This window comes from Calidris pugnax, unplaced genomic scaffold, assembly GCF_001431845.1.
Source record: "Calidris pugnax isolate Ruff unplaced genomic scaffold, ASM143184v1 scaffold22, whole genome shotgun sequence".
Lineage (NCBI taxonomy): Eukaryota > Metazoa > Chordata > Aves > Charadriiformes > Scolopacidae > Calidris > Calidris pugnax.
In genome coordinates, this window is record NW_015090763.1 from 445898 (window position 1) to 471299 (window position 25402).

The following is a 25402-nucleotide window of genomic DNA, read 5'->3' on the forward strand; positions in this document are numbered from 1 at the left end:
ACGATACGCAAATTGCGTACCGCGGTCACCCAGCAAACCCCGCTCAACGGCCTCCACCCTGCGACACTGGCGTAATGGCTTCCAGAATCAGCCCCCTTTCCTCCCTCGTCCGATTGGGCAGCTCGCCCGCCCGTCAGGCATAGATCTCGCCTGCCCCCCACAACGCCGCGCCGTCATTGGCCAGCCGGGCTGCCCGTCAGGGGGGCCGAGACGGTCCCGCCTCGCCGTTTGTTTCAGGCCACTGGGCCTGCGCGGGGCCTGCGCGAGGCCTGCGCGGGGCTGGGCCCGCCCATGAGTTTCCCCGCTCTAATTCCATTGGCTACTTCAACACAGAGCGCCCCCCGCTGTGGAAGCTACCGGATACACGCCGCGTCCGTCAAGCCCAAATTGGCGGCCAATCCCCGAGCTGATTAGAGAGATTGTGGCTTTATCCCCGCCTCCCTCGGCGCTTTAACCAATAGAGATTTGTCCCAGGAGCTTGTCTCTCCCCCCCTCCCGCCCCGAGCGGCGTTTCCTTTCGATTGGTGCAGGGGAAAGGCGTCCCTCTGACGTCAGCGCACGCCCACCTCGCGGGAGCGCGTGGAGGCCGAGGGGGGGGGTGTCGGCGGGGGCGTGTGCAGCCTACGCCGGCGCGCGGGTCGCTGCCATTGGCCGGCGCCCCGCGTCACGTGGCGGCGGCGGCTTGTGGCGCGAAGGCGGAAGCGCTCCGTGTCGGTTGCTGGCGGCGGAAGCGTCGCCATTTGCCGGCGTGTGTGAGGAGCGGGCAGGGCGGGCGGCGGGACGATGCCGGGAGCGCGGCGCTCGCTGGCCTCCCCGGTAGTAAGCGGTGTGCTCTGCCCCTGCGGCTCCCCGCGGGCCCCCGGCGCGGCGCCCGGCCCCGGGACGGAGGGCGGCGGCAGCGGCGGGAACGCGAGCCCCTGCGGGCGGTCTGTGTGCGAGGCCTCCGAGCAGGACCGGCGCCTCCGCGCCCTCTTCCAGAAACTCGACGTGAACCGCGACGGCGCGCTCTGTATCCACGACCTGGCCGTGGGGCTGGGCCGCCTCGGGCTGCACCGCACCGAGCTGGACCTCCTGGTGAGCGGCGGGGGGCGGCGGGGTTGGGCCGGGACGGGCTCCACAGGCCCCTTCCCGCGGGGTGAGGGAGCTTATAGAATCATAGAACGGTTTGGGTTGGGAAGGACCTCAAAGCTCATGGAGTTCCAACCCCCTGCCCTGGGCAGGGACACCTCCCACCAGACCAGGTTGCTCCAAGCCCCATCCAGCCTGGCCTTGAACCCCTCCAGGGATGGGGCAGCAACAGCTTCTCTGGGCAACCTGGGCCAGGCTCTCACCACCCTCATAGTAAAAAATTTCTTTCTGATATCTAATCTGAATCTTTTTTCTTCCAATTTAAAACCGTTTCCTCTTGTCCTATCATTACCCTTCCTGGCAAAGAGTCCCTCCCCAGCTCTTCTATAGGCACCCTTCAGGTATTGAAAGGCCGCTATAAGGTCTCCCCGGAGCCTTCTCTTCTCCAGGCTGAAGCTTCTGGCCGCCCTCCTCATCCCTCAGCGCTGGGCGGCCTCTAGAGCCCGGTTCCGCCGCCCCCGGCACGGGAGGTGGGCTCTGGAGAGCCGTTAAGCGCCTCGGCCCGCGGGGGCGACCCGCCGGGCTCGGGGTGGCAGCAGGCGCCTGCTTGTGGCATGGCAGCGCTGGCACCCGGGGAGGCTCCTGGTCACCGGGGAGCCCGAGTGGCCGCCGGCGTGTGTGCGATGGGAGATGCCGCTGCTCGGCTTGTTGGGGCGTTTCTGGCTCCTTCCCTGAAAGCAGCCACCCCCGCTGGAGTGAGCACTAACCCCGGGGAATCGGCTTGCTCGCTACCTGTAACCATGTACGGCGTTAACTGCAGACATTTAAGATTGAAGCTTACTGCTGGGGCAGGAAGAACCAGAAAAGAAAACCTTCTTTCCCCAGGTCCGAGGGGTAGGGAGCTTGTGTGCTTACTTGAGTGGTAAAAGATTTTTTTGGGAGGGGTAGGTGCAGTCAGGTGGTTGTGGAGCTCTCGTTGCATCACTGCGTTTCCTCACATTGGTCTGTTTGGCACCGTGGTGCTACTCAAGTTTCTTGCCCAAGATGGCTTATACTAGCCAAACTCACTTGTCTGTTTTAAGGGGTTTGAAATATCTTAAAATGCAGGGAGGCTTCTGTGTTTGTAGGTTTGCAGACAGAGTACATAAAACATTCTGCTTCGGGAGAGCTGTGCCCTTTTGTGATCACGCAGCTCTTTGTGTGCTGCTGTTCACTGGCCATTCCAGGCTTCAAGGTTCAACATGATGTTGCTCTATTTAACTGTGATTAGTGTCATTTACACCTGTATGAATCAGAGTAACGAGTTTGTCCTCAACACACAGTTTGTCCCTGCCTGGTCTCGTGCTATTTTATATGCAGAACCATAAAAAAAGCTGAGTATCTTGGGAGGGCAGCAAATCACCACATGGGTGCAGTCAGGGATGTGTTGTCTCGTCTCAGAGTGCCTCAATCCTGTAGGAAGGAAGGAAGAAAAGTTTAAGGAATAACTTCTGAGTCACTGAAAAGACATCCCAAGTGACAGTTCTTAGTTATCTCCCTGTTCTGGGAGTGGTGCCCCAATTTGTCTGAGTGCTTTAATTGCATGTAACCATCCTTTCCGGAGTCGCTAGTTCCTTTCTAACTTTCAGCCCCCACCATCTTAACTTCTAACATTTCTTTTTGGTTGGCATCCTCCTTGCTGCTGTAAAGTATGAGAATTCCTTGGCAGCCTGAGGCTCTTGTGAGTGGTTTAGTTGTGCCACTTCTAAAAATAACGCGAGTGCCATGGTGATTTTCTGCAGTGTGCCTTTCGCTAATGAAATCTGATTATACCATATAAATCACCTGTGCATGCCCTGTGAAAGGCTGACCTGCTGCCACCCGTGGGTGCCGAATCTTTTACTGCTGGCAAGTCTCTCATCCACCAGAACGTTCTGTGCTTACGCCTGCATGTCCAGCTCGGTTTGCGTTCCCTTTTCCTCCCCGGGCATGTTATTCAATCCAGCCTGACGTTCTCCAGGCTGGGAGGATGCACCATAAAACAAAATGCGTTTTTTTACTTCCCAGCAGATAGTTTCTTTGCTTGCCACGCTGCGGGAGCGGCGGAGAGGACGCGTTCTGCGGGGACTGGAGCTGCTCTGTCGGAGGGAAGCGCTCTCTGGATGCTGCTTAACAATCCTGTCTTTCTGCTGAAGCCCTTCTCTGTCAGTATTGTTCCTCAGCCCTTCACTTCCTCTGCCTTCTCTTCCGCCGCACAGAAAGCGGCCGGTTAGTTGAATAGAGTTTGCAAAGCTTTGTTAGTATTGCAGAGCATCCCCTTCAGCAGTGTGAAAAGTATCTGTTAAGAAGGAGGATGCAGAGTTCAAAACTCTTCAAGTTCCAGTTAAACATGCGGGAACAGTCCTCAGAGAGCTGGCTCCAAAACTTCCGCATTGTGTAATTTTTAGGAAAATCAACTAAGCTTCCTGTTTCCCAGGCAGTTCTATTAATAAGTCCTTCTTTTTTCTGCCCCATCCTTAGCTAATAATGGCACCTTGGCACTTAGGGTAACTAATGTGAAGTCACACTCAAGAAAAGTGCTTAAACGTCAAGATGAAAACCTTTTAGATGTATCAGACGTGGTGTTTGGAGACTGATTTAGGCATAAATCACATGGATTGCTTGTGATTAGTAAATTACTTTGTGGCTCTGGTACATTTTATTTTTCCTTTCATGCAACAGTACATTTGATATGGGAGTTTCCTTCTTATGTTTGGGAGACAGATGGAGAAAATATTAGACTCCTAATGTGAGGTTATCGCCAATCTGAGCTGCGAGTTGCTAATCTCTGTGCGTCAGTAGGCTAAAAGTCCTTGTGGTAACAATAATAGTTTTGGGCTGCAACTTGAAAAGAAAATGAGCAATGTTTTGGCTCCTTCAATGCTCGAGAGTCCTTACTGAGATAAAACCCTTTGTGGCATTCTCGGAAAATTGCTGCCTTCTGTTTTTGAGGTGGCCTTCTGTGGTGGGGGAGAGAAGGGGTTGCATTTAGATGTCCTTTGAGGTGGAATTTGCTTATGTAAACGATGCTTTTTTTTTAAAAAAAAACACCCCATGCTGTTATCTTTAAACCATTTGACAAATACAGCGTGCCAGATCAGTGAGCCTTCTCAAGAAACGCTTGTTTGCACAGGCTAGCATGAAGCAATTCACATATTTCACTTTGCTTGAGCAGTAAAGTGATAACCATGTGAAGAATTTTGTAAAGGCTTTCTTGTTCTGCTGCGTAAAGGGATAGGCTTTTCCTGCTAAATTACATCTACCTCTGGAATTACTTCTGACTTCCCTCATGGAAATATTTATCTAGACTTATGGAACTGGAAATATGCACTTAATGGAAATAATGGTAGTTGAACCAGATCTTTAATTCCTACTTCGTATCTGGAGATGTTGTGTTGTTGAAGGGATGTATAATGGTAGTGTTTGTGTATTTGCTAATATAACTGTTTTCCTACTGATCCCAATTAGCTGCAGGGCTGGAGGCTATTCTAAAACCTCAGCTCTGCTGCTGAAGTCCCAGACAGTTTGAACTGGTGGAATTCATCCCAGCTGCCTGGAGACAGACAAACTGAAGTGAACTTTGTCTGCAGCTACACCTTTTATGGTGGTTCTAAGCGTCTTCTGGTGGACTAATTCTCTCAGCTTTAAGAAACAGAGCAAACATAACCCTTGTCTCTTTTCAGTTACAAATGTCTGGTTGCCTCTGCTGTGGCGATGGTGTCCTTCTTGGCCTTGTGATACTTTCTTCTCCCGAGTTCATATATGTGACTGCCTTTGCTGCACATATCCATATCCAGCTCCATATCGGCTTCCCTGTGTGAAACTACAGCAGGTCCCATTCCGCTGAAATCTCCACATCTGCTTCCATCACCTCTTTCTTAGCTTGGCATCTCCTCTTTGACCTCCCAAGTTCTGACTGTCCAAACTCCCCCACAAGTTCTGTTGTTTGCTTTTTCGCGTGTACGGCTGCAGCTGTGCTTCTTCGGGGCTCTGCAGCCTTCGGTTTGCTCCAGGCCTCTCCTCTGAACACCTTTGCTCCTTTGCTTTTTAAGTTTCAGCTTGTTCCAGCTGTCAGAGAACGCTGTATCCCTGCTGATCTGGGAGAGCTGATCAGTTAGCTCTTTCGCAAGTGGCTCCACGGATGGATTGAGAAACTCTTTCTATTGTAGCAGTTGCAATCAGAAAAAAAGTTTAATCTTATTTCTGATCAATACTTTATCTTCTGTCATGACGTCATTTAATTCTTCCTATCAGACTCTTTGTTTCTGTAACTATTTTACTCTCTGAGGCTTTTGAATACTCTGTATTATACTAAGCATAATGTACTGTAATTCTCAGCAACTGTAAGGGGCAGAGGAAGCAGGGAATTTTCTCTCTGGTGTTTTCACCTGTTTTCCATTCACAGTCATCTGGAAAAGGAGGACCTGAGCTTTTTATTGTGTTACAGAAATCTGTTTATGATAAAAAGAGCAACATTCTAATACGAATCTGTAATCTAGACTGGAATGTCTTTCCTAACTTGTATACATTTAGATACAACATCTTCACGGTTTGTGCGTCTTGAATCCTGCTGGGGCAGTTGTGGAGCTTTGAGCCAGGCCTTCGTAAGTCATCACAAAGGGTTGAGCAACGTGAGGTTGTATCAAACAAACGAAGCAGTGTTCCAGTTTGAAATTCCAGTTGATACCCTTCCTTCTGCTGAAAGGTAGTTGCCAACAGCTTCTCAACCACCCATCTCCTGACTAATCCCAAAGCACAAATCTGGATACCCTGAACCAGTTTAACACAAGGTGAAACTGCTTTCCATAACATGTTAAATAACTCCTGGCGTTCCTGTATAATGGGCAGGAAAATACCAAGCAAAGAAGGTCATATTTGCTGGGTCTGCAGGGAGTTGAGGCCTGTTCTTGCTTTGTGAATTATGAAATGTGTGGTTTGATGAAGGCCATGTTCTCACGCGCTTGGGAAACCTGGTGAAAAAGCAGAACTGTAGGTCAATGATTTAGTTGGAGATAAAGCCTTTACATCTGTGGTGAGTGGATGAGTTGGTGTGAATTGTGGGTTCTCATACCTTCTCCGATTTAGGCATGCTAAAGACGCAAACGAACTCTTTGTAATCAATCAAATGAGTTCTTGACAGACGCTGCAGAGACTTTGAAAAGAAATAGAGGGATTGGCTTTGGCAGAAGGAAACTTCTCAGCGTGGTGTCGGTTATTAATAGATTTGGCCAGCAGCCTCCTACAGTGAGAGCTTTGCTGGGTTGGAGGGTGTGCTGTGACAATGGACGTCAGGGGACACTGGCTGGCACGCTGGCTGCCTGCCTTTGTCACTCTGCCTGGACCTGGAGGTCTTACGGGGAGGGCAGGAGGAGAAGGGGATGCTGGAGACCAGGGAATCGGACAGGACCATGGTGGAAGTCTTTACTCGGACTTGGTCTCTGGTCATCAGACATGCCTTGGTGTGATTAATGTATTAAACTGGCAGGGCATGTCCACTCCGTGTCCCAAGGGGTAGATTGGAAGCCAGTTTTTAGCAGCTATATACAAGAGAAACTCTTGCATAAGTTTACCTGGCATATAAACAAACAGTTGTGGATTAGGCAAGTGTTGCTTTATGTTCATGTACGTACAGGAGCAGGTATTTAACTCTTGAGAGATGTGATCTTGGGACCTTCTCCAAGATCATTTTTTTTTGTCCTACCTTGCAGCAAACTGGAGAAGCCTGGTGCTTCTCAGGTTTACTTGGCTGAGACCTTTGTCCTGTTTGCAGAATGATAACGAAGGAAGGATACTGGCTGACCTTCGTGGGACGAAGATGCAACTGTGACTTGACCTTATCCATTTTAAATGTCGATGTTGTGTGTGAGTCTCCCTTGCTGAAAGCCATCCTGTGTGTTGCTGACATGGTTTCACAGTGTTGTGTTTCCTGCAGGATGGGACAGATTCTGAACTCTGGAGTGAAGGGAAGGGCTGTAGGATCCCCACAGCCCCAGTGAAATGAAACAAAACTCATCCAAAGCCAGTGATTGTGTCTGTGTAGAATATGCGGCAGGGTTTTGATCCTTCAACATGTGTTCTGTGGAGTACTATTTAGTGACCAGGGCTAGATGCCTCGGTGAGTACTGGAAAATTTCTCCTTATCCTCATCCACATTGGATTATTAGTCAGAGCCCTGAGATAAGGGCAGATAAAAAAAAAAAGAAAAAGAAAAACAAGCCCTGAAAAACAAACCCTAACCAAAAAACCCAAACCAAATACCCCAGGACTTCTAAACAAAAAACCCAAACCAAATACCCCAGGACTTCAGTATATTTATTGTTTCTTTTCTTTTTTTTTTTTTTCCTAAGAAACAAAACCAGTGACAAATCTGTCTGAATATTGAGCAGAACCCTGAAATGTTTGACAAGTGTTAATAAAATGACACCAAAACCATAATAAGGACTTGGTCTCCTCTTGGAGAGCCCTACAAAATGGTGCTGCTGCAGTTCCGTGCTCTGTTGCGTATGTTATAACATGATACGGTGTTGGGAGGAGGAGAAGGGGGAGGGACTTTTCTTTCAGACCTACTTGTAGCAAATGGTAAATGAGTCTTTGTTCTTGTTCATGTGCCTTTGCTATATTTGTCCCTCTGAATGTGGGACATGAGAGCACTTTAATGATGCCCCAGCCTTGTCTGGAGTGGGGAAGCGTAGTGATAACTAGTGTCAGTGTGGAAAGGCATCAAAGATGTCTTAGTTTTTCTAAGTTACATGCAGTGAGCTGCGGGGGAGTTTCTGGCAGTTGAAGTGGCTTATGGTGGAGAATTCTGCTGTAAGAGAAATTGTTGAAATTTTTACATCATGAGCTGCTCAGAAAGGCAAAGCTTTTTGGAATGTGAATCTCCCTCCTTTGGCCCATGGAGAGCAGGAGCTGTGGGAGGGCAAGCCCGGGCTATCATTTCTCGCTGGCTCTTCTCCTGGGTAACTTTCTGAGTGCTGAGGATGCCCTTTCTCCTGGTCAATCCCCAGTCCTTGGTGTGATATGATACGACCTCGGTGGAACTCGCTGTTCTGGGCTCTGGCTCCCTCCTTCCCCTCCCTGGCCAGCTCGCTCTGTATTTGGCACCGGCCCCCCTGGTTGCCCTAATATATCAAGTGAAATAGCTAATCACTTGTGCCAGGCTTCCTATAACGAGGTGACTTGGGGTTTTTTTTTGTAGTATTCAGTGAAATGTGCTGTGTCACCCTAATATATTAACGTAGTTGAATGTTTAAGCAGCAGAGGCCAAGGTGTTTAGATTTTCTGGCGTGGTGCAAGAAGCACCCTGGAGGGTTAACTTCAGCTTCCTGAAAAGCGGGAAGTACTTACGTTTTCGTCTTTCAGAAATTACATTTGAAAAGATAAGAGAGGTAATTAAAAGAGTCAGGGTGGCCCGTGTCCCAGCTGGGCGGGCTGGGTGCTATCTGGGTGGCACACATGTAGGCAGCGCTCCTCGGGGTGCTTCCAGGAGAGCTCCCCAAGGAGATGAGTCACCGCTGGTTCCTTCGGGGTCACCTAAGGAACCGGAGACACGACCCACTGGCAGCTGGAGGAGGAGAAGGGTCGTTGCTCCCAGCACAGCTCCCTTCCCTCTGCTCCCTTTTCTTTTCACCCTCCCTCCCGCATTTTTGACGTGTTAGCTAGTTGTCTGGTGAGGAGGAGCACATTCTTCCTGGAAAACGCTGTGCGTTGGCTCAAAAGTCTTCTAGAAGCCATCTTAAAGCCAATGGCTTGAGTCTGAATTTCTGCCCGGTGCTACCAGGCTGGAAAGGGCGAGTGTCTGTTTGAAATCTGGACTTTCAGACTTCGCAGGTACTAAGCTGTGGCTGGAGAGGACACAAGATACCTTGGGTTTGCGGCTTAAAAGAGAGCCTCCCTCTGACAGCTTGCAGTACCAAGGAAAATGTTGCTTTAATTAAGCAAAACATGTCACTCTCTTGGTCTTTCCTTGCTCCTTTGTCTCAGTTTGGATAGATTACACCACTTTATTGTCAGCTTTTCCTCCGGCTATCTAATAACTATCCATTTTGGTGGTGTCGGGCTCTGAGGCCAGCTGCCACAGGCGCCTTCTGTCCCCAGTGCCTGGTGTGCTGGCCGAGAGCCAGCTTTCAGATCCGTCCCGGGGCTTTTCTGCCTTCAAAATCCTGGGCTTGATTCATGGAAACAGCTGGAACTGGGAGAGCTGAACTGTCTCCTAATGAAGCCTGGGTTGGGAAAGCTGTTTCAGTGTGGCCTAGGTGTTGTGATTTTTTTTTTTTTTTTTTCCCCAGAAAAAGTGAATTTTGGTTCCTTGCCTGTTCCTTTGTGTCACCATTCAGGCTGGACTGACGGTATTTATTGCATCTTTTCTTATGTGTGAATGATTGGCTTCGTGGTGGTGTTGGTAGGGTAATACTTTCCTCTGAAGTCCCTGTAGGAGAGCAGTTGTCTTGCCTCTAGCTATAATCATCTTGCCGGTACTAGGTTTATTATTCTGACCTAATAAAATTCCCCACTTGGTAGAAGAAATGCCTTTTTTTTTTTTTCCTAAATATGATTAGAAAAGTCTGTCTGTTCTCAAGGAGCTGTGAGGACTAGCGCGGTGGCAGAATCCCTCTGAGCTTTCCTTTAGTGAGGACAAAGGCCAAGGAAGCATTGCTGAGTTTCTGCTTTAATTGCACCCCAGGCGTGTAATTTCTTGCACAAATTATTATTTTGCTGTGCAATCTCTGCATGAACAAAGGAAGATGGGGTCCCTGCCATGCACGCACTGCTAAAGCTAATACTATGCAGAGAAACTATTAAGAAATGATGTCGGGTAACATCAGGTTATTTAAGGGCTCCTTGTGAGGACAAATCTGAAGTCCCACTTGGGTGCTTTGCCCTCTGTATGGTGGCAGTGGTGGTACCAGTCTCCCTGCTGTCACTGCAGGCAGCTCCAGTGCCCTTTCTACAGGCAGCCAGGCTTTTCTGGATCCCATCCATGAGTAGCCTCAACTGGTCACCCCAGCAGCAAGCTCTGTAATTTTTAGCTGGCTTAATGAGGCTGCTGGAGGAGCGTGGGAGCAAGGTAAGTGCAGAGCTGATGAGGACACGCGAGATGACATTTTCTAACAGCACAAAGCTTCAGATCAGTTCGCTGCTGCTTGGGAAACGACAGCCTTAGGCTAATGAAAGCTGATTTTGAAGAACCGTGCCCAGTTCAGAAAATCTGCTTGAGAGCATTAGAAACTTTCAAATGTCATCTTAAAGGATCTGATTCACCGTGTTTTAGAAAGTAGTTTAACTTTTAGGCTTGTAGTTGTGATGACTGGCAGCAGCTCAAGGTAATCGAGGCATGACAAAAATTCCTAGTTCTCCTGTGCCCGAGCCTGGGCTGCCGAGTGCGTCCCAACTGGAACTGGACTGGCTGCTGAGTACATCCCAACTGGAACTGGCCTGTGCCATTCCTCAGAGAGGGACAGGGCTTTCCCCCATCCGCATCCCAGTGTCACTGCCCTGAATTTTGTAAATTTCTTCTGTTTTATTATTTTTTTGTATGTGTCAACTTTTAAGGTAAAAAACTTTGTTGCCTATGGTATGCAGACCTTATGATTAAACAGCATTTTTTTCTTCTTAAGTAATTCTGAAGTGTGTTTGCAGACAAATTCTTTTTTTTTGATGTGACATGTCTTCTATGTACTTGTCTCTCACTTTTTCCATTACTCAGGTATTCAACGTTAGCAGTTTCCAAGATGGAATGTTTAGTGTTCTTCCTCTCAAATTTATTCACAAATTGGCTACTTAAAGCTTGCAGTCCTTTAAGGTTTTGGATTGCATTTTCAGACCTAACAAAAGTTTCCTACAGTCTGTCACTCTCAAAAGTTAAAAGCTGAAAAAAAGGAGGTCCTGTGCTCGCTGTGGATCTTGCTGTGCTGCTGTGGGTAGGGAGCCTTGGCTGGTGGAAGCTGTGCTCTCTACTTATTTATCCTGCGTGTTAAAAAACCCCAAACTGTTCTCTTATGGAAGAGTCATAATACTTTAGGAAAGTGAGGTGTGCAGTGCCCTCTGTCTGTAGATGCAAAGGCAGGCGAGAATCTAGGGCGACTGAGTTGATGATACTTTAATATGGAAAATGAGCCCTTACTGTCCCCAGCCTGGCTGTCAGATGTGGGCTACTGGCTTCCACCAAGGTGGTGGTGCCTGGTGGGGAGGCCAGTAGCCCCCAGCCCCTCACAGCCAGGGGCTCCTACAATTGCTGCCGTGGCAGTAGAGAGAAATGTGGCATTTTTTTGTAGAAATTCAGGCAATGTCACGTGTTCTGTGCTTACATACTGATATATTCTCGTAGTCCTGCTCGGGTTTATCCTACCCTTGGCTACTTTTAAAGGCTCCTTCAGCAGAACTGGGCCTGTTTGACTGATGGGCAGCAGTTTAACCACAGCGTATTAGATCTCGCATGGATGAATAGCCAGAAATGCTGTGCGAGCGTGTGGCCGCGCTGCGCTGAAAGCCGAAGGGGCGGAAGCACAATGCAGCACCAAAGAGCTATTGTCATGACGGATGAGACTATAATAGACCGGAGAGAGCGGGTGCAGTTAGAGGTTAATTCAGCCGTGGCTGGGAAAAACCGCCTTCTCTGGGGACAACCATCTGCTCCTCTAACAAAGAGCTGCAGCCCCAGCCCCACAAAGCGGGTCCGCGCATCTTTTGGATGATCCCGCCTCGCCGAATATCGCGGTGGGGGCTCTGGAGGTTGCCCACCCCTCGCCTGAGGGGGCTGGCAGGGCGCTGGGTGGCCCTGGGGGGTGCCCGTCGTGCGGAGGGCGCGCTCCCGCTCGGCTGCGCGCGCTGCCTGGCTCCGGAGCACCGCAGTGTTGGGAGCCAGGATTGGCTGGGCACTTGCTGCAGTGGGGACGCAGCCTTGGGTGTTCAGCCTCGCCGCTCGGCTCGATGTGCCGTTTAGGATGAGCCGGGACGCCAGGGTTAATTGGCAGCTCTGAGAAGCTTCTCTCGGAGAGAGAGAGAGGTTCATTTTTAGCTTTCCTCTTTTAAGCGCGAGCGTCTGGGCTTCTCTGTCCGAGCAGTCTCCAAAAGCTCGGCGTTTCTGCTTTCTCTGTGCCAGGGGTCTCGGGCTTTGTCTGTTGCCATCAGATTTCTGAAGGCTCTGGTACAATGAGCTGCTTGTCAGGCCAGGCACGACTGCAGTAGCAGCAATTTCAAAAGGCAGGAAGCGTCGGCAGGAGCGGTCTGTAAAGAATCTGAGCCTGTGGAGTCGCTGGGTTGAACCTCCCCGCTGGCTGCCGTGCCGATTCCCGTCTTGGGGGTGCTTGGTAGTGCAGTCACATCATCCTTGGCAGCGGGCAGCTCCTGAGCACGCAGGGTTTCCCTGCCTGGGACGCTCGCTGGAGCAGCGATGCTGCAGACCCTTTGGCATTTTCTGTCTAGCTTCTTTCCCAGGGCCATATGCCAAGGTCCTGCAGATGAAAAAGAGGATGAGGCCAGAAACACCACCCCACTTCCAGGCCCCGGGGAGAAAGGGCCAAAGATGTTGGGGAAGCCACAAGACAGAGGGACTGATCCCACTGAAAGGAGACCAACTATCCTACTGGTGGTTGGACCCGCAGAGCATTTTCCAAAGGTAATGGGACATCCAGGGGCCTGAGGAGGGGCTGGCGCACATGGCAGCGGAGTGTGGGGTCTGCTGGGAGTAGGGGTGTTGCAGGTGGAGTGGGTGAGGAGCTGGGGGGGGGGTCTGTGTGTATTTGGGGAGGGGGGAGAGGAGCAGGGTCCAAGGCGTGTGATTGCTGGAAGGGAAATGTGGGGGGGGGACCAGGGGAATGAATTCTGTGAAGAATGGAGGTGATCTAACCTTTTGGACATGATATTCAAAGTGTGGGGTGGAAAATGCTGTTTTAGGGGGGAAGGGGGAATACGGTGGTCTCGAAGGTTCCTGGGCAACTTGTAAAAAACATGACTGAGAGGGCAGGGAATGATACTGCAGGTTAGTGGCGAGTCCCACCCCTGCGCTGGAGACCGGCAAAGAATCAAGAAGATGCTAAAATGTTCCGGAGTCGGTCTCTGGTAATTTGGCAGGGCTCTGGAAAAGCTAGAATATTTTGAGCAAATGAGTAACTGGCTGTATTATTTGAATGGCACAGCCCAGAAGAGAGGAAAGCCTGTCCCTGGGGAGCGGGTGGCATAAGGGAGAGTAAAATCTGTGCGAGGATGGGAAGTTCCCGAGGGGTGGGAGAGCGGGGAGGTGGTGGGTGCCCGCAATTGGCGGAGAAGAAATGGTGAGGCTTTGTCTGGGGAGGGGGGAGGCGAACAAAAGCTGCTTAGTTTAGTGCCTGGGCTCCTAGCACAGTGCTGGCGGGTGGAAATCCTGGTGTATTTTTGCTGGGGAGGGAACAGTGTGTGTCTCTCCTGAGGACGGTGCAGTCAGCTCCGACGACATGTGGTTTAAGATCAAGGGTGTGACCTGGGATTAGGGAGGAAGGAGTCGGGGCATAACCCCTGCCAGTGGTGGGAGTTTGGGATGATGCTAAAGGGCTGTGGCAGGGATAGGGGTGGGTGTATGACTTGCAGGATCCAGTTTATTTAACAGGAATCAGGCATGATTGTTGCTGTAAGCTTTCTCTCTAAAATTGGGGATGAACAGGTTCAAGTTGTAGAGGGGATGAATATCGTTTCTGCTGGTTTGAATGGAAACAGGCAGGGTGGATCTCGCATTCTGGGGGAATGAGCAGAAGCCACTCCCTGCTTGAATCAGACTGAAAAATCTGCAGGGACTTCTGCCTTCATCCCTGTCGTTAGCAGTTAGCACTGTGCATCCTCTTCAAAAAGAGGAGCGTGCGCATTTTGAGAAGAGGAGGACTTTGGTGCGCAGAAGGTGAAGGAGGACAGAGGCTGAGAACTGAAGGAGGTTGTGATGAAAGCCTTGAAAGTGGAGGGCTGAAAATCTCTGGTGTCTTCTAGGGAACAATGCTCCCTCAGTCGGGGAGAGTCCATCTGTTCACACCTGCAAATGAAGCTTTCTTTGAGAGCTGATACCCATCTCCTCTTTCCTGTGTGACCCCGGGAAGTTTTGCTGCATAGGAACCCGAAAATTGGCTGATGGAGAAATACCTAGAGGATAAGGATATGGTAAAATGGAGTTATTGCGGCTTAGGAAGTAACTGCCCATCTGCTAGGAGGTTGTGACTGTGTAATTTTAGCCTGCCCTGATTGTAAAGTAAAACGCAGCGTAAAGCTCTTCTGTTGAGGATTATGCAGATATGTTTTACCTTGTGATTCAGGCCGGCTAATACTGCATCCAGCCGTCGGGCTTCAGCCGAGGGACAGTAACTCGTTAAGCTGCAATGACTTGTTTGTGCTTGATCAGATATCTGTGTTCTAATTACCTGTCTGAAGGAGAAGTTGCAAAAAGTCTGGTACAGCCTTAGGGGTAGATTATAAACCACTGTAAGCAAACAGTATTATTTGGTGTTCAAAGAAAACGTGGGGGGGGCACACACAGCTTTTGTTCTCTGCCACTGAATGTCTGTGACCTTGGGAGAAGTCTCTTGACTGGTACGTCACTTTGTGTTGGAAAAACGCCTGTAAATACAAATCTGCTAAAAGGACACAAAATATCCTGCCCGAATGCTTGTGTTACTGTAAGGAATTTGCATGTATTGATAAATAAATTTGACCTGCGGTGCTTCCTAGGCCTGGCTGCTCAGTCCTCACGTTGCAGGTGGTGTGTCCTGCTCAGGTCCTTGCTTGAAGGTAACGGTTTCAACACGAGGCTGTTTTTGCAAATGCGGGAGAAAATACTGATTGCGAATGTGATGTGTTGGCCCCGGGTGTGTGTACACAGGAGCGATGTATGATCTGTCCCTGATGTCACCATCTGGACTTGTAACTTTGGATCTGTGTGTTGTCGGTGGAACAGGTCACCTTTCCTGGTTACCTTTATGTCAAATACCATGTTGTGTTGTCTGCCTTCCCCTCTCCTTCCCCTTGCACAGCCTTGGCTGGCTGCAGCTCTTTACTCTGCTGGGGTCTCTTAAATGATTAACTCCCCTCCTTCATACACTTTACACTTTGTTTGTGATTTGTGAGGACTTTCTGTACTGTACAATTAATCATAAGCTAGTTTCCAGAAAATAGAAAAAATACCAAGTCAGCAGGACTCAGTGAAAACTTCTAGCAATAGTGGTTCTCTCTCTGGCCCATGATGTACTCGCCCAGAAAGCTGTTTTGCTTGTGAAGGAGGATGTTCCTTATGTGGCTGTGACGCTTGCTGGCACTTGATATTTTTAGAGACACTTTTTTTTTTTTTAGCAAAGTAAATTCAAAATTAAACAGCATACTTTCCTGCTCCTTGTATGGCTGCATCCTTCCATCCTTTGGGAGGTACCTTCCGGAGCTGATGTAGTAAACTGGTGATGAAGCAGATGCCTTGGAGAGTACAAATGACTTGGAAAGGTTAGCCTTGGAATGGCTGGGTGTTGAAATGGGTAACTCACGTGGCATTTAAATAAGAACCAAATCCTATAAATAACATGGACAATGAGTTTGCAGCTTCCTTGGTGGCAAGGAAAACGAGCCTTCTGTGGAAGGAAGATGGACCCCTCTAGTGCTCCCCTTAGCAGAGGAGGGTATCAGCTCAGCTGGCTTCACATCGACCAAAATTGTATAGCTCCTGCTGTGGCTTCATTGGCAGAATTAGCGGATGGAAGAAGGATCAGGGAGGAATGGCATGAAAGGGCTTGACTTTATTTGGAGCTCCGTGCCCTGTCCTTGGGTTGATCAGGAATAGCAGTGCTAACGAGGGATGTACTGTCCGAGGCTCACCCCTGGAGCCCTGGGGTGGGTGGCCAGCACCCTGCAGCGGTACAGCCCCGGGGGCTGGGGGAGTGGGACCAGCACCCTCTGCCCCAGCCCTAGGCCATGACCCTGTGCTAATTGTGTTCAAGCAGCGCTGATCCCCCAAGCTCTCGAGAGCTATCTTGCTTTTGAGTACTTCTAGGTTCCTTTTAGGTGAAATCTAAATACTTGTTAATGCCTTTTGAAGGCATTATAACCAGAATTGCTGGTATAAACTTCATTCGTAATCTCTCTCCCCTTCTTAGCTTGCTGTCCTGTAATTAATACCCTGCTTAAAATCAGCTTTCTTAACCTCATTACCTTTCTCCTTTCCTCTGACGTAGGTAGCAGGGCTTTTCTTTTTCCCTAAAATGTGCAGATTTTGCCTTTTGTCTCTAGCTGCCAACTCTAGACAAGAGTTTATTAGGAAAAATCTGCATCACGTTGGCATAGCAACTGAGCTGCCAAGCAGCTATAATAGTGATGCTTGGCAACTCGTGGGAAGGACTACGGAGGATCTTAAGGCTTGGTGGGGCCAAAACTGAGTTGTGTTTGTTCCCTTACTCCCTGGAGGTGGGCAGGGGGGAGCTGCTCCCCTCGGCCGGGCTGCGGGAGGTGTTTGCTTTTGGCCAGTGGTGTGTAGCTCGGTGGGAAGGCTGGGGTGTGCTGGGGGGTGAGCTGCTGCAGCTGATCTTTAAGAGGATCTGGAGTCCCTGAGAAGATCCTGTTTCCGTGCGGGGAGACGTCAGCAGGGAGTAGGTTAAGCCTGGTTAGGTAACGCGGCGGTGGTGCCATGGTAGGTGAGGTGACAGGGGGAGGGCGTAGGAAACCCGTGTAGGTCACGATTCTCAAGGGTAATGAATTGCTGCAAGTCGTGATCCATTAAGCTTTTAAAAAAAAAAACAACAACCCACTACCACAACACAAAACCATCCTTTAAATAAAGCCCCAGATTAAATATTCCCAATTGGTGTGATTGACACGCAGTTCCACAAACAGCTTATTACAGACCTTGGCTTTTCTAGAGAACAAAATACCACGGTAAAGATGTAAAGGCCCCTTGTGCATTAGGGTCTGAGGAAGGGAGGGCTTATTGGACTTTGCACTGCCCAGGCAGTCTGTTTGAACAGAGCAAACACAAGAAAATGTTGCTGTGTCCGCAGTGGTGGGGAAGCTGTTAACTGGACTGGCATAAACCAGTTGAGCAAACACCCTGTGGTACTTCAAGTGCAGGCAGGATTATAGTGGTTTGGTTATTGCCCGTGTGTTTTTTGCATCTTCTTTGTACAATAGCTTCTCTTTGAGGAATAGAAAGGCCATAACTTTATTTTAAAATTCACGTTAGCAGTGGGTAATTCTGTGCCGAGCAGCTTTGGTACTCTCGCTGTAGAGCTAGGTGTGATCCCATACATCCACTAAATGCTCAGAAGCCTGTAATTACATCTGCATTAAATGATGCATGTGCCACACTCCCTCTTTAGCCCAGTTTGCTCCTGATGAAAGCTCAGGAGCTCGCTTACAAAGCAGTTAAACTGTAAATGGTTAGAAACTGGAAGATGTTGTTCTGCCCGGGCCACTTCTCATTATAGCCCATATCCGCCTGCGATGTTTAATTGTAGTTGGGAGAGGAGGGAAAACTAGTAAGCTGTTGTAATTGCTGTGTGGCTGCTTAGCTAGGAGGCTTTGGAGCAGCTGGGTCTGTTTTGAAGCCTGCCCTTGATTTTTTTTTTTTTAGTGGTTTTCTGGGTATCCAGCACAATGGCAAGGCTTCTCTACAGCCTTTATTGCCGCCTGTATTAGTAACTCTGGAGAGCTGCAGAGGTCTTGGTATGCAGGGGTTGTCTGCTCCTGCCTGGCACAAGTGTTTTTGGGAGGACATCCAACCAAAGCTGGTCAACTCTGGTGTAGCAAAGTAACATTATAAAAATGGAGTTTTGAGGCTTTTGCTTAAGATTGATATCCCAAACATGTATGAAAGCAGTAAGTGGGGGGCACCCTGCTTTTACTGCGTTTTAGAGGAAGAATTTTAGGAAGAGGAAGACAGTGAGTGTCCTCTCGTGTTCTGTGGTGGGAGAGGTTATGATCAAAACCGGTCCCTGCTGTGCTGCGTGTGTAAATCCCCAGAGTGGTGAGCCCAGGATCAGAAAGGATCGGATGTAAGGAGCAGCCAGCGAGCGTCTTGGAGGTTGGCCAAAGCCTCTTGGGTGAAGTGAGACGCCCGGTAAGAGTTAACTTGTGGTGAGTGTGTTGTAAGGTCTCTGGGCTTAATGGGAGCCTGGTGTTGAGCAAGGGCAGGAGCTCACATGTTCAATCCGGTGTCGGGGTGGGACTTTACAGCCACCGCTTCCCTTTTAAGTAGAAGGGCAGGGCTTGAACAGCCAATCCCACCCGAGCCGGCTTCGCTCATAGGCATGTGTCATGAGACTCGCTGGCATTTCCTTTCCACTACGCACTGAAATTAGCTCCGGGAATCATTCAGTTTTACTTCCCTTCCCAGTCGGTCTGAGCAGGGCAGCTGAGTCTCCGGCTCAGAAAGATGCTCTGCCTCTGCCTCTATGTGCCGGTGTTTGGGGAGTCGCAGACGGAGTTTGAATACTTTGAGTCCAAGGGGCTGCCGGCTCAACTCAAATCCATCTTCCGACTCAGCCTCTTCATTCCTTCCCAGGAGTTCTCTACCTACCGCCAGTGGAAGCAGGTATGACCCCCAGGGAGGGACGGGAGGGAGCGAGAGAGAGATGGAGGGGTGGTCTCCGACCCCCCGTGTGGCTGCTCAGAGGGGGAGAAGTTCATGGTGACTCTGTGGTAATAGCTGGGTACAGCAGGGACACGTTTCTCTTGGCAGGGACTGCTGAAGCAGCGTGGAGAGGACTTCCTTCTTTTTTTGATTCTCAGATTTAAACCAGTCGATTTAATGCAAGTTCAATAGAAAAAGGGGTTTTCCAAGCTATGGATTCTTCTGCTTTAACCGGTCTGCTTCAGTACCACGTTTCACATCCTGTTCCTTTTTCTCCTTACACCCTTCCGCCTGCCCTGCTCCCGCCGGGAGGTGTGTGATTACATTGGATTTAATGTCAGTTCGTGCCGATGTGGGTCTCGCCCTGATGATGGTGACGAAGAGCAGGTTCAGGCCATGAGCTGGGGAGCAGCTCGGCTGCGGTGGGTGGGCTGTGCAAGGAGCAGGGGGGGGGAAATTGTGCAAGAGCCTTTCCCTTAGGGAGATGCACTGAATCCACGGAACGCTCCGACTGGTTTGATCCCAGCCCTCCCTGCTGGGATTTTCCTGACGGGGCAGAGCCCAGACAGCTGATCATTGAACAGCAAAGCCGGGTGGGCTTTTTATACCTTTGTGTGGACACACAACAGGGGGATGTAGGGGGCTTTAAGAGATGTGGGGTCCCAAAGCGTTGCCGCAGGGGGGGTGTGTTACGCAGGTGATCATAGAAACATCTGCAGCCAGTTTGGCTCTTAACCAGCAGCTCTGCCTACGGAGATTTTGTATTTGCTCTTAAAGGCGAAGAGCTGCGGGTGGATATTTATGGATATCTCTGGAAAAGATACGGGGAACGTGGCTCTCTCGCCCTTCCCACGTGTGTCGTGGGTGACTTGGGCAGGCTTGCAGCAGTTCTTGTGATGGATGGAGGAGACATCCACTAAATGCTCAGAAGCCTGTAATTACATCTGCATTAAATGATGCATGTGCCACACTCCCTCTTTAGCCCAGTTTGCTCCTGATGAAAGCTCAGGAGCTCGCTTACAAAGCAGTTAAACTGTAAATGGTTAGAAACTGGAAGATGTTGTTCTGCCCGGGCCACTTCTCATTATAGCCCATATCCGCCTGCGATGTTTAATTGTAGTTGGGAGAGGAGGGAAAACTAGTAAGCTGTTGTAATTGCTGTGTGGCTGCTTAGCTAGGAGGCTTTGGAGCAGCTGGGTCTGTTTTGAAGCCTGCCCTTGATTTTTTTTTTTTTAGTGGTTTTCTGGGTATCCAGCACAATGGCAAGGCTTCTCTACAGCCTTTATTGCCGCCTGTATTAGTAACTCTGGAGAGCTGCAGAGGTCTTGGTATGCAGGGGTTGTCTGCTCCTGCCTGGCACAAGTGTTTTTGGGAGGACATCCAACCAAAGCTGGTCAACTCTGGTGTAGCAAAGTAACATTATAAAAATGGAGTTTTGAGGCTTTTGCTTAAGATTGATATCCCAAACATGTATGAAAGCAGTAAGTGGGGGGCACCCTGCTTTTACTGCGTTTTAGAGGAAGAATTTTAGGAAGAGGAAGACAGTGAGAGTCCCCTCGTGTTCTGTGGTGGGAGAGGTTATGATCAAAACCGGTCCCTGCTGTGCTGCGTGTGTAAATCCCCAGAGTGGTGAGCCCAGGATCAGAAAGGATCGGATGTAAGGAGCAGCCAGCGAGCGTCTTGGAGGTTGGCCAAAGCCTCTTGGGTGAAGTGAGACGCCCGGTAAGAGTTAACTTGTGGTGAGCGTGTTGTAAGGTCTCTGGGCTTAATGGGAGCCTGGTGTTGAGCAAGGGCAGGAGCTCACATGTTCAATCCGGTGTCGGGGTGGGACTTTACAGCCACCGCTTCCCTTTTAAGTAGAAGGGCAGGGCTTGAACAGCCAATCCCACCCGAGCCGGCTTCGCTCATAGGCATGTGTCATGAGACTCGCTGGCATTTCCTTTCCACTACGCACTGAAATTAGCTCCGGGAATCATTCAGTTTTACTTCCCTTCCCAGTCGGTCTGAGCAGGGCAGCTGAGTCTCCGGCTCAGAAAGATGCTCTGCCTCTGCCTCTATGTGCCGGTGTTTGGGGAGTCGCAGACGGAGTTTGAATACTTTGAGTCCAAGGGGCTGCCGGCTCAACTCAAATCCATCTTCCGACTCAGCCTCTTCATTCCTTCCCAGGAGTTCTCTACCTACCGCCAGTGGAAGCAGGTATGGCCCCCAGGGAGGGACGGGAGGGAGCGAGAGAGAGATGGAGGGGTGGTCTCCGACCCCCCGTGTGGCTGCTCAGAGGGGGAGAAGTTCATGGTGACTCTGTGGTAATAGCTGGGTACAGCAGGGACACGTTTCTCTTGGCAGGGACTGCTGAAGCAGCGTGGAGAGGACTTTTTGATTCTTTGGCCTTGAATCCCATGAGATCTCAGTGCCTCTCAGATTTAAACCAGTCGATTTAATGCAAGTTCAATAGAAAAAGGGGTTTTCCAAGCTATGGATTCTTCTGCTTTAACCGGTCTGCTTCAGTACCACGTTTCACATCCTGTTCCTTTTTCTCCTTACACCCTTCCGCCTGCCCTGCTCCCGCCGGGAGGTGTGTGATTACATTGGATTTAATGTCAGTTCGTGCCGATGTGGGTCTCACCCCCATGATGGTGACGATGAGCAGGTTCAGGCCATGATCTGGGGAGCAGCTCGACTGCGGTGGGTGGGCTGTGCAAGGAGCAGGGGGGGGGAGAAATTGTGCAAGAGCCTTTCCCTTAGGGAGATGCACTGAATCCACGGAACGCTCCGACTGGTTTGATCCCAGCCCTCCCTGCTGGGATTTTCCTGACGGGGCAGAGCCCAGACAGCTGATCATTGAACAGCAAAGCCGGGTGGGCTTTTTATACCTTTGTGTGGACACACAACAGGGGGATGTAGGGGGCTTTAAGAGATGTGGGGTCCCAAAGCGTTGCCGCAGGGGGGGTGTGTTACGCAGGTGATCATAGAAACATCTGCAGCCAGTTTGGCTCTTAACCAGCAGCTCTGCCTACGGAGATTTTGTATTTGCTCTTAAAGGCGAAGAGCTGCGGGTGGATATTTATGGATATCTCTGGAAAAGATACGGGGAACGTGGCTCTCTCACCCTTCCCACGTGTGTCGTGGGTGACTTGGGCAGGCTTGCAGCAGTTCTTGTGATGGATGGAGGAAGGCGGTGAGCAGAGCGAGGAGCTCCTGTTCCCTGCAGTCTCTGCTCTCTCCCAGCACATCCCTGCGGTTGTCAGGGGCGCGCTGGGAGGACGGGAGCAGTTGCAGAGTCACATCTCTCTTACAGTGCCTCCCAATTATTAGCGCCTGTCAACTGGTTGGGGGTTGCCTGTCAGAGGGAAGCCCTGATTCAGCTGTTCAGAGCCAATCTGCTGACATGCCGGGGGGGGTGCTGGTCTATCTTTAGCCTCCAAGTTGAATGTGGGGTCATATCTGAACTTTACAACAGTCATATGATAAATTGCAGGTTAAGAATACTGGGCACACCTCAAAGGTCAGGGCAGCTGGGACAGCGCTTTCTTATTTAAGGTTCATAATATGATTAGGAATAATCCTCATAGCATTAGGGCTAAAGTGACAGGACTTGGTGGGGTGAGAGAGGGAGAGGGTTTTAGTAGTGAAGTATTTAATATTGAAGTCATTTAGAATGGCATTGAGACAAAGACTTAATGCTCTTGAAGGGGACTGGTGCTCACGGGCTGAGGAAGTAACACAATAAGCTTAGGTTTGCCTATACCTTTGAAGCCTAAACGTTGCACAAAATATTGGTGCTCAGAGGGTTAGCCCAGTGTTTGATCTCAGCTCAGAGCTTCCTTAACAACCCACCTGCTGTTCGCATAAACGTTACCAGAATTAAAACAAAAATGTAGGTGATGCAGTAGACTGAATCACACCTCATTTAGCATTGCTCACCGATTCGTGTTGAAAAAGACTTATAGGCTGTCAAAGACAAGTGACTGGACAAGAAGGGGAATAGGAACTCCCTGAGCCACATTCTTGCAGTTGGGACATCACCACTCCTGTCAACAAGTAGCCACGTGCCCTTAGATAGGACAGTCTGTCTGCTGTTGCCCCATGCTGCAGTGAGTTAATTAGTCGTTTACCTTGTCCTAGATGTCTGGCACAGAGTCTGATCTTGATTTTAGCTTTGTCCTACTAAGAACCTTTTCTTGTTCTATATGCATCTTGTTGGAAACTTGTATAATTAAAGCACATAGCTCCAGGGTAGATGCACTGAATCCACGGAACGCTCCGACTGGTTTGATCCCAGCCCTCCCTGCTGGGATTTTCCTGACGGGGCAGAGCCCAGACAGCTGATCATTGAACAGCAAAGCCGGGTGGGCTTTTTATACCTTTGTGTGGACACACAACAGGGGGATGTAGGGGGCTTTAAGAGATGTGGGGTCCCAAAGCGTTGCCGCAGGGGGGGTGTGTTACGCAGGTGATCATAGAAACATCTGCAGCCAGTTTGGCTCTTAACCAGCAGCTCTGCCTACGGAGATTTTGTATTTGCTCTTAAAGGCGAAGAGCTGCGGGTGGATATTTATGGATATCTCTGGAAAAGATACGGGGAACGTGGCTCTCTCACCCTTCCCACGTGTGTCGTGGGTGACTTGGGCAGGCTTGCAGCAGTTCTTGTGATGGATGGAGGAGGGCGGTGAGCAGAGTGAGGAGCTCCTGTTCCCTGCAGTCTCTGCTCTCTCCCAGCACATCCCTGCGGTTGTCAGGGGCGCGCTGGGAGGACGGGAGCAGTTGCAGAGTCACATCTCTCTTACAGTGCCTCCCAATTATTAGCGCCTGTCAACTGGTTGGGGGTTGCCTGTCAGAGGGAAGCCCTGATTCAGCTGTTCAGAGCCAATCTGCTGACATGCCGGGGGGGGTGCTGGTCTATCTTTAGCCTCCAAGTTGAATGTGGGGTCATATCTGAACTTTACAACAGTCATATGATAAATTGCAGGTTAAGAATACTGGGCACACCTCAAAGGTCAGGGCAGCTGGGACAGCGCTTTCTTATTTAAGGTTCATAATATGATTAGGAATAATCCTCATAGCATTAGGGCTAAAGTGACAGGACTTGGTGGGGTGAGAGAGGGAGAGGGTTTTAGTAGTGAAGTATTTAATATTGAAGTCATTTAGAATGGCATTGAGACAAAGACTTAATGCTCTTGAAGGGGACTGGTGCTCACGGGCTGAGGAAGTAACACAATAAGCTTAGGTTTGCCTATACCTTTGAAGCCTAAACGTTGCACAAAATATTGGTGCTCAGAGGGTTAGCCCAGTGTTTGATCTCAGCTCAGAGCTTCCTTAACAACCCACCTGCTGTTCGCATAAACGTTACCAGAATTAAAACAAAAATGTAGGTGATGCAGTAGACTGAATCACACCTCATTTAGCATTGCTCACCGATTCGTGTTGAAAAAGACTTATAGGCTGTCAAAGACAAGTGACTGGACAAGAAGGGGAATAGGAACTCCCTGAGCCACATTCTTGCAGTCAGGACATCACCACTCCTGTCAACAAGTAGCCACGTGCCCTTAGATAGGACAGTCTGTCTGCTGTTGCCCCATGCTGAAGTGAGTTAATTAGTCGTTTACCTTGTCCTAGATGTCTGGCACAGAGTCTGATCTTGATTTTAGCTTTGTCCTACTAAGAACCTTTTCTTGTTCTATATGCATCTTGTTGGAAACTTGTATAATTAAAGCACATAGCTCCAGGGTGCCTAAACCAGTTCATAGGAGTTTTTATCTTTGGCTGTGTCCACTAGAGTTGAACAGGCTTTTTCTGGTTGGGGTTAGTTATTGCCAGAGGGACCTTACTTCTCCAAGGATTGCAGGAGGCATGAAATTCCTTCTTCGGTTCAGGCTTTTTTTATTACCTGAAGTTTTGTGATTCACTTTTTATGCAAACCTGTTGCCTCATACTTAATTCAAGGACCTCCACAAGGGCTTTGTAAGGTGTTAATCAAGACACAGGACTGAGATTAGACACATGATACCTGCAGAATATCCCTGATAAAAGCACGAGGCATTTCATCTGCGTAACTAACTTTGGGAGACAGTTGCCTGGAATCGGGTGTCTTTTCTACACTACTGCTCATATTTCTCTGAGGAATTATAATTCTGTCAGCTGCTTTCTGGAGGAAAAGTCAGTCATGTAGGAAATGATCTTTAAATATGGTGGAAGAAGAGGCAGTTCTGGCTGAATGAACAAAGGAACTGACAGAGTTTGATTGTTTTCTGAACAGAAAATTGTGAAGGCTGGAGACAAGGACCTGGATGGACAGCTGGATTTTGAGGAGTTTGTTCACTATCTCCAAGATCATGAAAAGAAGCTGAGACTGGTCTTCAAGAGCTTGGATAAGAAGAATGATGGTAAACACTTTTCTTATGCTCATGACTAGACTACTTCATGCTTTAGCTTTTACTACGTATACTTGAGCTCACTGGCTTATCTTTGCAGGCCGTATTGATGCCCAGGAGATTGTGCAGTCTCTTCGGGACCTGGGGGTCAAGATCTCTGAACAGCAGGCTGAGAAAATCCTGAAGAGGTGAGGATTCAGCTAGTTCTTCTGTTTTACTGTTGAGGGGGTTAGAAGAAAGTGTAGGGACACGGAACCCATCTCCTCTTTGTGCCCTGTACACACTTTCCAGAGACTTCAGCTCCTTCCTTTTTGCCTGTTACTCTTAATTTTGATTCCCTCCCACCCCATGAATTGATGCTTGTAATGTCGTAATACATTATGGA

At 49.5% G+C, this 25402-nt stretch overlaps 1 protein-coding gene across 7 annotated transcripts in view; it reads left to right on the top strand.

The window, feature by feature from the left end:
* Positions 1-748: 748 nt before the first annotated feature.
* Positions 749-25402, top strand: part of SLC25A25 (solute carrier family 25 (mitochondrial carrier; phosphate carrier), member 25) — a 31567-nt gene continuing 6913 nt past the window's right edge. For 2 of the 7 annotated variants that reach the window (XM_014948611.1, XM_014948693.1), the window contains exons 1-3: positions 749-1074; positions 24903-25029; positions 25118-25205. In XM_014948611.1, the coding sequence (XP_014804097.1) occupies positions 784-1074; positions 24903-25029; positions 25118-25205 (506 nt within the window). In that variant the 5' untranslated portion in view covers positions 749-783. Of the gene's footprint in view, positions 1075-11994; positions 12704-17614; positions 18611-20466; positions 20846-24902; positions 25030-25117; positions 25206-25402 lie in introns of those variants that run through there. The other 5 variants (XM_014948770.1, XM_014948848.1, XM_014949011.1 and 2 more) reach the window with 5 other exon arrangements.